The 13,805-nt window shown below is 43.9% G+C and overlaps 1 protein-coding gene across 2 annotated transcripts in view; it reads right to left on the reverse strand.

The window, feature by feature from the left end:
* Nucleotides 1-1,376: 1,376 nt before the first annotated feature.
* LOC126332527 (leucine-rich repeat-containing protein 15-like) overlaps nucleotides 1,377-13,805 on the reverse strand; it is an 889,610-nt gene continuing 877,181 nt past the window's right edge. For both annotated transcript variants that reach the window (XM_049996616.1, XM_049996615.1), the window contains 2 exons: nucleotides 12,922-13,468; nucleotides 1,377-2,290 (listed from right to left, as the gene is read on the reverse strand). In XM_049996616.1, coding sequence (XP_049852573.1) covers nucleotides 2,025-2,290; nucleotides 12,922-13,468 — 813 coding nt within the window. In that variant the 3' untranslated portion in view covers nucleotides 1,377-2,024. The remainder of the gene's footprint in view (nucleotides 2,291-12,921; nucleotides 13,469-13,805) is intronic.

Consider the following 13,805-nt stretch of genomic DNA (forward strand, 5'->3'; position numbering starts at 1 on the left):
AACATCGGCATGATCTGAAATTCCATTACAGAAATTGAGCTTAACATCTATCCACAATTATTATTACGAAAAGAATTGCAACATTGAACAATAAAGTTTCATTATCTAGGCAATGCACATTGTTGTTTGGTAGACTGGCATTAAACTGCTGCTTATGAAAGAACAATTGCCGTTTGAGGCCAACTGATGCCAGGTGCTACCATGAACTGTATGACAGCCGGGAACTAGTAACAATGCTATTGTAAAATCCAAGAGGTTCTGCTTACCACAGAAACTGTATGCTTGTCGAGAAAATTAGCGATGGTGGTTACAGATACCACAAAAACTGTATGCTTATCTAGAAAATTAGCGATGTTGGTTACAGATATCAAATAACAGTATTGAAAAAAGTGAAGTGCAATCAATGTTTTATATTGATATAGAACAGAAATATTTTTGTCCCATCAAAAGGGTTCAGTCCAAATATTATTTGAGAGCAATTGCACTTACGTCAAAATAGAAAAAAATCACTGATTTAAAGCAAATAGGTGAAATACGAAAACTCATTAATACAGTATCCTGTAGCAAATATATGTTATTAATAATTAGTTACACGATATGTGTGTTAGCTGATTGAATGTGGAAAGCTGCCATTATACGACAGTTTGGCGATCAAGTCGAACAGCTGTTTCTCAGCAGCAATGTTATAATAAACGATTCACACTTTAACATGGCGCAGGCTGACTCAAATTACATCTCTTCGAAGATCTGTTTAGGTTCACCCACGATACTGCGGAACTTGCTTCCTCTGATGAATGGATATAGATAAGAGTTTCAGATAGTTGTTATTTCAGCATTTTAACTGACATTTTATTTTGATGCGATACTAAACAAAAGTGTACAATCGACTAAATGCGTCTCCTATCAGTTCCTATCCAGCTGCTGTTGTTAACGCAAACGCTCTCCGCTACGCACTTGAGATGCTGGTCCCGCAGAGGTGTGACAAAGTTAGACAGTGATTTAGTGGACAGAAAGAGCAGTTGAACCATTAACCTGCCCGTGAGTGGCCAGTGTAATTACAACTCTCTTTAGATATAATGAAACTTAGTTACTACATTTCCTGTAGTGATGTCACGAGCTTTGTAGAGCCCGTAGATATTTTCTAACATACTGCAGTTAGTCAATTCGTGCAGTAGAAACGTATCTTCAAATAAAAACACCCAGAGTGGAACAGTCATCACCGGTACTTGTTGGTGCACGTCGTCAAAAAAGTTTCATTAATTTGTAGTAGAATAGTCTCAATACTGATATAAATACATCTAAGTGTTGTTCAAATGAATCAGCTAGTATATAGAGTAGATTTTAACTAAAAAGTGACTATGTTACGAACATTTCAATTGTTTTGGTCCAACACTGCATTGCTGCACAGAAATTAAACATTTACTTTACTTTGCAAAAATTTCTAAGATTTGAGAATTAACATCAACAAAGTAGCTTATGGTACAGATGCGTTGCGGGCACCAGACACATATCAACCCCATCGCAGAATAGTTACTGTTGTGGTTTGGTTGTAACGATGGTATTTCTTCTCTAATAGGTCATTATCCGTAGCTTCCATGTGTGGTGAGTTTTAATATGTCATTTGGAAACGGACTAAGTATTGTATATACTTATTCAAACAGCCTGCATACAGTGCTTTTCAGTGGTTTTATTATAAGCATCATCAGTCTGGTACCTGATCGAATATTCACACGAGATATGACGTAGAACTGCTATGGTTTTAGCACTTCACTGGGGAAAGCAGCTGCATTCCACATGTACGAGTGGTGACGAGCACTACGACCACTCACTTCACTTCACCGGACGTAGCGCCAGCAAGTAGATACGTAGTGTGTGTGGCATGGCGCTTAGTCCACGATCTCCGTCAGAGGCACATTGTTTATGGACACAGAACACTGACCACTGTGCGTGGCGACCGCGCCAGGATGCACTGTCCCCTCGGCCGCCTAGCAGCGCGTCTCCAGGACGTCGCTGAAGCGCACCGCTCAGGCGGTTCCGTTGCGCATGCCGGCCGCTGCAGCTGCGGCGGCGGCTTCCTTACTGATGGTCGCGACCGAGGCGAGCGGCTTCTCTGCGGCGACCAGGGCGCACTTGACGTCGCCGTTGGAGTGCAGCGCCGCCGGGTTCTCGAAGACGTCGTCGGCGTCGGTGATACCGGCGGCCGCCGCTGCCGCCGCGCGCCGCTCCTCGCGCGTGTAGTAGTGGGCCGCGTGGTGACGTGTGTACGCCAGGCCCGCCAGCAGCACAGCTCCTGCGACAGGCCAGAAAGAGGGGAAAATAAGTTAATTAATTGGCTCTGAGCACTATGGGACTTAACTTCTGAGGTCATCAGTCCCCTAGAACTTAGAACTACTTAAACCTAACTAACCTAAGGACATCACACACATCCATGCCCGAGGCAGGATTCGAACCTGCGACCGTAGCAGTCGCACGGTTCCAGACTGCGCGCCTAGAACCGCGAGACCTCCGCGGCCGGCGGAAAATAAGTGTTTAACGTCCAGAAGACGACATGGAGTGGTCGAGATCTGTAGGAGGAATGCCAGAGACTTACATGTAATTCAAATAATCCGTACATATTATAAGAAAGTATGTAAGACTGTACGTGTGTAAATGTCTACGTATTTCTGAATCATTCACATCACTACCTAAATCACTGGACCGATTCAACCAAACTTGGTGCAGGTGTCTGGAAAGAATCGCTGTGGAACTAGGAACCCCTATACCTATCAAAGCGACAGGGATGGAAAAGCGGTGTAGCTGACGATGCGCGAAGACCCATATTTTATTCGAGCAGTATGTGAGATGTCAGCCCTTAGTGACATGCAGCAACCCCTACACATAATTTCAAACGTTTAAAAAACTTTTTATCGTTGACACCTTCCCCGAACTGATGGAGAAAAGAAAGCTTTTAACTAACTATTTTTTCGCTGTTTATGCAGCAAAACTGATGCATTAAGCAGGAGGTTTTAATTTATCACTTGTTTCCTAGTAATTGTATCTACAACATATTTTTCAGACAGTATCAACATATACCTTTGGATCACTGTATGATTCATGGTTCAGGAGATATGAGGTCATGAACATCAACAGCACGAAAACGAAACTCCAGGCGACATTCGGTATAGATACAGGTGAAATACGTGTACAGATTACGTTAAGTATAGGCAAAACGTATGGGACACGTGCGTATGTGGGCAGAGTCATGGGTAAAATGGTCCTCCTAAAAGTCTGTACCGATTTCAAGGGAATTTGGTATTCATATTACTATCTCACTTCACTGTTAGAACCAGAGACTTTCTGTTGGGGTGGGGGTGATAACTTGAAGATAGAAAGGTGGAAGTGTAAATGAAGAGACAAAGGAGGGGAAGGGGGAAATCAGCACAGACAGAATGGTGGAGGAGATGGACAGAAAGGAGAGTATGACGATATGAACAGGGAAAGGTGAGGAAATGGACAGAGAAGAGGGAGATCAGGAGATTGGTAGAGAAAGAGGAGCAGATGGACAGAGGCAAGGAGAGGAAGAGATAGGAAGAGAGGGATGCGAGAAAGAGTTGTACAGAGAGAGAGGCAGTAGTTACAGAACAGAGAAAGAGAAGGAGATGTGCTGAGAGAGGGGAGACGAGGACATAGACAGAAAAAATGGAAGAGAAGGAGAGGGACAGAAAAAAGAGGGAGGAGGAGATGAACATCCGAAGGGTTAAGGAGGAGATGTACAGCAATACAGGTAGCTGGAGATGGACATTGTGGTGAGGAGGAGATTGACAAAGAGAGTGGAGAGGAGGGAATAGAGGGTTAAGAGGCGAATGGAGAAGGAGCTGATGGAAAGAGAAGGGAAGAGCAGATGAGCAGAGGGAGCAGTGGAGGACAGAGAGGGAGATGGGAGTAGATGGTCATGAAGTCGAGGCTGGAGGAGATAGATGGAGAGAGGGCATGTAGGAGATGAACACAGAAGTGAGGAAGGAGGATATGAACAGAGTGACAGACTAATACACATCCAGTGACTCAGATTTTTACAAATAAATTGGGCACTATCAAATTGGTGCAAATTACATATTTTTAAAAATACTTTTTATCCCATTCTTATGACTCACCATCAGGACTAAAATGTAAAGAATAAACATTATTAAAGATAACAAATCAATAAAGTGAAAGATAAAGAGAATAATAAATATCTACACAGTGTATTGTTACAAATAAAACACGTCGAATAGACACCTAGTAGACATCCTGGTCACCTGACATCAGATGCAGTACCTTCTCATCCATCGTTCCTTTAAAATAGAACAGTTGGTAGAGAGCACGTTAAATACACACTTCCAGAAAGTAGAATTTTGTAACAAATTTATGTTCAGAAAACTTCAACGTAATCATTACTTTTCATGTTTCGAAATATACTCAGCTGTAATGGAAAAGACAAAAACTATTAGCTTCATAGCGTGGTCCATTAGTCGGATAAAACTAAATCAACATGTCTGTTCGCTTTTGTTATTAGGATGCATGCAAAATTACAAAAATCATAGGGACTAAACATAAAGATGCACGACTACTACAGACACACTTATTCTTTTATTTTAACAATCACACATTTTCTTATACTACGTTTCCTTGGTTTCTGTAACTCTATTTCTCTCTTTTACTTACACCATAGTCCCGCAGCGATCACAGGGTCGGCGTGGTTCTTAGATTAGTTAGGTTTAAGTAGTTCTAAGTTCGATGGAGTGTGTACCTGTGGTGTAGAGGTAGCGTCTTTGATTCATAATCCAAACGTCTTCGGTTCTGGGTTCGATCCCCGCCACTGCTTCAAATTTTGATAAATAATCAGCATTGGCGGCCGAAGACTTCCGGCATAAAAAGTCAGCATCATTCTGCCAACAGCCTTGTCAAAGAGGGCGGAGGAGCGGATAGAGGTTCAGGGCACTCTCTTTTCCTAGGGGTGGGAAATTGCCCCTAAAGGCGGAAGAATCAGCAATGATCAACGACATGAGGGTGCAGAAGGCAATGGAAACCACTGCATTAAAGACACGTAACGTGTATCCACAGGACATGTAACCTGTAGTTGAAGAAGTGTCAAGATGATCTCTCCATTGGCAGAAAATTCCGGAATAGTCCCCCATTCGGATCTCCGGGAGGGGACTGCCAAGGGGGAGGTTACCATGAGAAAAAGATTGAATAATCAACGAAAGGATAATGTTCTACGAGTCGGGGTGTGGAATGTGAGAAGTTTGAACGTGGTAGGGAAACTAGAAAATCTTAAAAGGGAAATGCAAAGGCTCAATCTAAATATAGCAGGGGTCAGTGAAGTGAAGTGGAAGGAAGACAAGGATTTCTGGTCAGATGGGTATCGGGTAATATCAACAGCAGCAGAAAATGGTATAACAGGTATAGGTTTCGTTATGAATACGAAGGTAGAGCAGAGGGTGTGGTACTGTGAACAGTTCAGTGACCGGGTTCTTCTAATCGGGATCGACAGCAAACCAACACCGACAACGATAGTTCAGGTATACATGCCGACGTCGCAAGGTGAAGATGAAGAAGTAGAGAAAGTGTATGAGGATATTGAAAGTGTAATGCAGTATGTAAAGGGGGACGAAAAGCTAATAGTCATGGGCGACTGGAATGCAGTTGTAGGGGAAGGAGTAGAAGAAAAGGTTACAGGAGAATATGGGCTTGGGACAAGGAATGAAAGAGGAGAAAGACTAATTGAGTTCTGTAACAAGCTTCAGCTAGTAATAGCGAATACCCTGTTCAAGAATCACAAGAGGAGGAGGTATACTTGGAAAAGGCCGGGAGATACGGGAATATTTCAATTAGATTACATCATGGTCAGACTGAGATTCCGAAATCAGATACTGGATTGTAAGGCGTACCCAGGAACAGATATAGACTCAGATCACAATATAGTAGTGATGAAGAGTAGGCCGAAGTTCAAGACATTAGTCAGGAAGAATCAATACGCTAAGAAGTGGGATACGGATGTTCTAAGGAATGACGGGATACGTTTGAAGTTCTCTAACGCTATAGATATAGCAATAAGGAGTAGCGCAGTAGGCAACACAGGGCCATCACAGAACTTGAGAAGGAAAACATAGGTACAAAGAAGGTAGCTGCGAAGAAACCATGGGTAACAGGAGAAATACTTCAGTTGATTGAAGAAAGGAGGAAGTGCAAACATGTTCCGGGAAAATCAGGAATACAGAAATATAAGTCGCTGAGGAATGAAATAAATAGGAAGTGCAGGGAAGCTAAGACGAATGGCTGCAGGAAAAATGTGAAAACATCGAAAAAGATATGATTGTCGGAAGGACAGACTCAGCATACAGGAAAGTCAAAACAACCTTTGGTGACATTAAAAAAAGCAACGGTGGTAACATTAAGAGTGCAACGGAAATTCCACTGTTAAAAGCAGAGGAGAGAGCAGATAAGTGGAAAGAATACATTGAAAGCCTCTATGAGGCTGAAGATTTGTCTGATGTGATAGAAGAAGAAATAGGAGTCGATTTAGAAGAGATAAGGGGTCCAGTATTAAAATCGGAATTTAAAAGAGCTTTGGAGGACTTACGGTCAAATAAGGCAGAAGGGATAGATAACATTCCATCAGAATTTCTAAAATCATTAGGGGAAGTGGCAACAATACGACTATTCACGATGGTGTGTAGAATATATGAGTCTGGTGACATACAATTTGACTTTCGGAAAAGTAGGGGTAAGCTATAGGGAGAGACGGGTCATACACAATATGTACAACAACCAAGAGGGAATAATAAGAGTGGACGATCAAGAACGAAGTACCCGTATTAAGAAGGGAGTAAGACAAGGCTGTAGCCTTTCGCCCCTACTCTTCAATCTGTACATCGAGGAAGCAATGATGGAAATAAAAGAAAGGTTCAGGAATGGAATTAAAATACAAGGTGATAGGATATCAATGATACGATTCGCTGATGACATTGCTATCCTGAGTGAAAGTGAAGAAGAATTAAATGACCTGCTCAACAGTCTAATGAGTACACAGTATGGTTTGAGAGTAAATCGGAGAAAGACGAAGGTAATGAGAAATAGTAGAAATGAGAACAGCGAGAAACTAATCAGGATTGATGGTCAGGAAGTCAATGAAGTTAAGGAATTCTGCTACCTAGGCAGTAAAATAACCATTGACGGACGGAGCAAGGAGGACATCAAAAGCAGACTCGCTATGGCAAAAAAGGCATATCTGGCCAAGAGAAGTCTACTAATATCAAATACCGGCCTTAATTTGAGGAAGAAATTTCTGAGGATGTACGTCTGGAGTACAGCATTGTATGGTAGTGAAACATGGCCTGTGAGAATACCGGAACAGAAGAGAATCGAAGCATTTGAGATGTGGTGCTATAGACGAATGTTGAAAATTAGGTGGACTGATAAGGTAAGGAATGAGGAGGTTCTATGCAGAATCGGAGTAATATGTGGAAAACACTGATAAGGAGAAGAGACAGGATGATAGGACATCTGCTAAGACATGAGGGAATGACTTCCATGGTACTAGAGGAAGCTGTAGAGGGCAAAAACTGTAGAGGAAGATAGATATTGGAATACGTCAAGCTAATAATTGAGGACGTAGGTTGCAAGTGCTACTCTGAGATGAAGAGGTTAGCAGAGGAAAGGAATTCGTGGCGGGCCGCATCAAACCAGTGAGTAGACTGATGACCAAAAAAAAACAAAAAGTTCTAGGGGACTGATGACCTCAGAAGTTAAGTCCCATAGTGCTCAGAACCATTTTGTTAATCCGACGTGTGGATTCCATCCGGGGCCGGCGCGCCTACCCTAGTCCAGTAAGCACTGACGTAGCGCGCTCGGCTACCCAGTTGGGTCGGTTTCTGTAACTCTGTGTCTATCCTAATTATAGTAGTTAACAAAAAAGTTCAGTTGTTTTATCCGACTAGTGGACCCTGCAGTACTAGTAATCAATTGCGTTAGTTTCTTCAGATACCCAAATTGTCGTTTAATATACTTCTAGACACAAAAAATAGCGTTCTATTTTGCCAAAGTTTAATTTACTTTTAAACTGTAAATTGAGCGCATGTAAGCCAAACAAGTTCATGCGACCTCTACAAACATGGATACTTTATTTCTCCTTAGCAGGAACGGCAGTTGACATCAAATGACCGAGACAGGCACTAAGTGACCGTCTGACGTGTTACTTTTATAAGGAGAAACAGGATATAGTTTTAATATTTATTATTAGGTTTAACCCTTCAGTTTCCGATATTTAATAGGAAACTGAATTCCGTCTTTTCTGCGTTTTTTAAATTCTAATGATGACTCATAGGAGACGGAACTGGTAAACGGTTGTAAGTAAATCCAATCCGACGGAAGCAATAAAAATGTAAATTTTTTATGTTAAGATTGCGTAATTACTGAAAGTATTCACTTTAACAGTTTCAGTACAATACTGCCATTTTCAGATGTGTGATAATAGTCAAACAACAGTTCCATTATGACGTATATGCACAGCCAATATCATGAAAATGTATAAAACATGTCAATGAAATGTGCATTGTGTCGTCACACCATAAAAGGAACTTTTCCACGATCATCAGTATGCATATAACTAGCGCCTGTACGCTATTTCATCAAAAGTATCCGGTCAGCCCTATTTAATGCCGAATTGACTACTAGACATCAAGTGAGGCGGACCTGTGTCTATGAGAAGAGGACGGAAGTATTATGTTAACGGTAGAGGAGCAGTACCACCAGAAATGGTCGGACAAGAGAGTTTGGTGACTTCCAGTGTGGACTAGTCACTGGAGGTCATCTGAGAGACAGATCCATCAGGAGCGTCTCAAAGATCCTAAAGCTGGCCCAGTCGACTGTTCGTGAAGTGAATATGAACTGGAACCTCGAAAGAAGGAATCAGGGGAAGGCGTCAGTTAGGAGTTCCAAAGAGTCAGGAGTTCCAAAGAGCTATCATCAGTCGTTCTAGAACAACGACTGTATTTAAGGACTTAGAAAGAATCATTCGAGCAGCTCCTCTTATGCCATGCATATCTGTAGTTAATGGTAAGCAATGTTTGAGATAGTTTTGAAACACACAACCGCTATTTTACCATACAACCGGTTTTATTACCTATTATCAACTGTTACAAGAATTCATAATCCTTAGACTTGAATAGAATAGAAGTCGAAACATGTATCTTCGGTTATGTAAACCAATTTTGACAAAAGTAAATTCAAGAACATTTGTGTAATATGCTAATTTACTGGCAATTAACATGACTTCTTCATTTGTTTTTTTTTTCTTTGCCAGTAAATTAGCCAATTACACAAAACCCTCAGAGACCCAGGCAACCGCCACAGGCCACACCACCCATTCCTTCTTTCCCCAAGATTTCTCTCTAACCATTTATGGACACTGTATCCTCCTCACTCGTGCCCTAAAATACCTTGGCCCCACCCTTGACCTCCCCCCCCCCCCCACCTCACCTGGACCCCTCCATGTCCTTACTATCCAACACAAAGCCCACAGTAGACTCCACCTCTTGAAACTCCAGTCTGGCCGGAAATGGGGACTGCATACCTCCACCATCCTTCACACCTACGAATCCTTGTTCCCCCAATCCTTTGTTATGCTAGTGTTCCTTGGATTTCCACAGCTCCCAGATAGTATAAAGCCCTCCAAATCTTGGAACACCATGTACTCCACTTCGCCTTCTGTATCCACCTTCCGTCCCCCACACACATCCTCCATGACATTATCCCCTTCTCACACCTTCTTCTTTTCCTTGAAAAATTTCCACACACTGTACATCATCTGCCGATTCCATCCCACCACTCCTGATGTCCCCCTTCCTCTCCACCCACAGCCTGTTGCGGCACCTTTACCATTACATCCCGCCCTCTCTAAATCTCCACACCCTCCACTTCCTTTCCCAATGCAACTTCCAGCACCTACCCCTACTGGATGATGAGGTTTGCCCGACATTCACCCCTCCTATCAACTCTAACCTCACCTTCCTCCCCCTACTCAGTCCTCTCTACCCCCTGCCCTTCTCTTCCCCTGAGTGGATTTTCCCCCTCCTACAGCTCCTCCCTTTCCCGTGCCACCCTTGTGTGTCTCTGTGCTCCCTCCTGCCTTGTGTTCCATCTCCATCTCGCACCCTGCCCATCTCCTGCCTGTTGGTGCGGCGCCTGGCCCCTTTTTCGTCCTCTTGCCCCCTGCACCAGTCACCCCAGCCGCTCCTTCCAACCCTCTTTTACCTTCCTCTCCGCACTCCAGTCCTTCAGCAGGTCCCTACCATGACTTCTTATTCTTCGTCATTTCCAGTGGTATTTTAAGTGTTTTGCCCTGTGTGATTTTTGTACTATGGCCGACTTTTAACTTGTGTTTGACTTCAGTGTATATTAAGTGCACCATGTATTGCCAGCTGTGTTCTTCTGACTTTATGTAGACTTTTTAACTGTCCCCCAGTGAATGTCTTCATGTTAGCATGTATGTTAATTTCCATTATCTCCATTTCTGTATTTTTATGTCCCCACTTCTTTCGCCCATTTATTTATGAGTTTTATATACCTGTAAAGCTACGCGGCCGATGAGCGTCGGACTGTGCTGCTAACAGCACTCCCCTGCCATTATGTGACAGGGGAACGAAATTACAATAAAGGAAAGAATTTGACAATGACTTGTCTAATGATTTTTACTATCTGTAACATTTGTTAATGGCCTAAAGGCCAAAGTGTAGATTGTGGAGCAAAACCTGTTATAGAGTCAAGTGGCGGTTATATCTTTCAAAATGTTTCATATGACTGTGGCTGGACACAAAAGTAAAATCATTACTTCATATTGTGTAAAGACTGACGCCTCTGGGCAGTGGATGACTGGAAACTAGTCGAATGCGAGTTATGAAGCCGTACACAGTGGCAGTGTGATAGAAGGGGCAGCGTTTAGCTAATGCCTGGAGAATGTTAGTTGCCATCATATACCGTCATTGATGTACAGAGAAAGTGGTGTTACGATACAGAGGTTTCTTGCAGTTAGGTTGTGGTCCCCTACTGCGCTTAATAAACCGGCTGAATGTGGAATGCGAGTTATGAAGCCGTACACAGTGGCAGTGTGATAGAAGGGGCAGCGTTTAGCTAATGCCTGGAGAATGTTAGTTGCCATCATATACCGTCATTGATGTACAGAGAAAGTGGTGTTACGATACAGAGGTTTCTTGCAGTTAGGTTGTGGTCCCCTACTGCGCTTAATAAACCGGCTGAATGTGGAAGTACATTAACATATTTATAACATTATGGAATGCGTAATATAAAGGAAAGTTTCAGAGACGATAATTATCTCTATCAGCATGACAATGTATCCTGTCGTAAAAGGGCATCAGTGAAGCGCTGGTCTCAGGATGCTAAAATATTCTCAGGTTACAAGCCATGTCATTAGAAATAAAACAGTCGAGCCTTCGATGGCAGTCTCCGCCACCATTGTCAGAAGTAAAACTGCTGGGGCTGCCAGTGTCTATCGCTTATTTGGGCACGAATGCAGCACCTGGCACCACTCATAGATGGCCGAAGGGACGCATGTCTGGAAGAGGAGTTCTGCAGCCAGCAGCAGCGGGACCAGTGATGGAATTACGCTTGGAAGTCCGTGTCTCACCTCGCTACAAGTGTCTAGCATTCGTCTTTGTTTTCTTTCCATATCCAGAGCCCTGGAAAAACTGGTAGAAGCTGGCCTCGGGGAAGATCAGTTTGGATTCCGTAGAAATATTGAAACACGTAAGGCAATACTGACCCTATGACTTATCTTAGAAGAAAGATTAAGGAAAGGCAAACCTACGTTTCTAGCATTTGTAGACTTAGAGAACGCTTTCAACAATGTTGACTGGAATACTCTGTTTGAAATTCTGAAGGTAGCAGGGGTAAAATACAGGGAGCAGAAGGCTATTTACAAATTTTACAGAAACCAGACGGCAGTTATAAGAGTCGATGGACATGAAAGGGAGGCAGTTGTTGGGAAGGGAGCGAGACAGGGTTGTGGCCTCTCCCCGATGTTATTCAGTCTGTATATTGAGAAAGTAGTAAAGAAAACAAAGGAATTAAAATCGATGGAGAAGAAACAAAACTTAAAGGTTCACCGATGACATTGTAATTATGTCAGAGATAGCAAAGGACTAAGGAAAGTAGTTGAACGGAATGGATAGTGTCTTGGAGGGAAGATATATGACGAATATCAAGAAAAGAAAAGCAAGGATAATGGACGAATTAAGTCGGATGATGCTGAGGGAATTAGATTAGGAAATGAGACACTTAAAGCAGTAAAGGAGTTTTGCTATTTGGGGAGCAAAATAACTGATGATGGTCGAAGTAGAGAGGATATAAAATGTAGACTGGCAATGGCAAGGAAAGCGTTTCTGAAGAAGAGAAATTTGATAACATCGAGTATAGATTTAAGTGTCAGGAGGTCGTTTCTGAAAGTATTTGCATGGAGTGTAGCCATGTATGGAAGTGAAACGTGAACGATAAATGGTTTAGACAAGAAGAGAATAGAAGCTTTCGAAATGTGGTGCTACAGAAGAATGCCAAAGATTAGATGGGTAGATCAAATAACTAATGAGGAGGTGTTGAACAGAATTGGGAAGGGCAGTGCGGAGGGTAAAAATCGTAGAGGAACACCAAGAGATGAATACAGTAAGCAGATTCAGAAGGACGTAGGCTGCAGCAGGTACTGGGAGATGAAGAAGCTTGCACAGGATAGAGTAGCATGGAGAGCTGCATAAAACCAGTCTCAGGACTGAAGACCACAACAACAAAAACATCCAAAGCCCTCTCCCACGATCTACTTAGTGTGTACCCCTGATAAAGACATTTGTATATATCTTTCGTTGGAGTGGGGACCAGTGAGTGAGGGCAGCGACTGACCCGTGAGGAGCAGCAGCAGCACGGCGCCGCCGACGGCGATGAAGCCGAGCCGCGACTCGTCGCCGAGCAGCACGCCGGCGGAGCCCGCGCCCGTCACGTCGGGGACGCCGCCGCCGTCGTAGTCGGCGTCGGTGGCGCAGGGCGGCAGCGCGTGGAGGCGCGCCACGTCGGGCAGGCGGCGGCCGCGCAGGGCTGCGGGGGCGGCGCACTGGCCCGCGCCCCCCTCGGCCAGCGGGCCGTCAGCCGGCGCCTGCAGGCGCAGCAGCGCGGGCGCGTGGCACGCGTCGCACACCCAGGGGTTGCCGTGGGCGCGCAGCCGGCGCAGCTGCAGCAGGCGCGCCACCGCGCCGTCGTGCACGCCCCGCAGCAGGTTGTGCGACACGTCCAGCTCCAGCAGAGCCGCGGGCAGCGGCAGAGGCGCCGGCAGCTGCGTCAGCCGGTTGCCAGAGGCGTTGAGGCGCCGCAGCTGCGCCAGCGCGCCCACCACCGCGGGCACCGCCTGCAGCTGCAGGTGCGCGATCGACAGGTTCTGCAGGTTCGGCAGCTCCTACAACCGGTACGCGCGGTGCTTTCAACCAATATTAACACACCAGTAGTTCACATATATATACTAAATCTATACGTATAATAATAGGTGAAACATCCCCTTACAAAAATTTATGAATTACTGTGCTGATAAACCTCTTGCGTTATTTGATTTTCAAACAGCTGAGCAGAACTGAACGTACTCAGACATTTCTCTCTTTATTTATTCTGATCATCCCTAAACTGATACAATGTTTTTAGCGCAACGCAATATGACTTTCAATAATCCCTAATAAAGAATGGCCGTGATTAACAATAACCTATACCTTTTATGAATAACTTACCGGCCAAGCGGTTCT

This window comes from Schistocerca gregaria, chromosome 2 (assembly GCF_023897955.1).
Source record: "Schistocerca gregaria isolate iqSchGreg1 chromosome 2, iqSchGreg1.2, whole genome shotgun sequence".
NCBI lineage: Eukaryota > Metazoa > Arthropoda > Insecta > Orthoptera > Acrididae > Schistocerca > Schistocerca gregaria.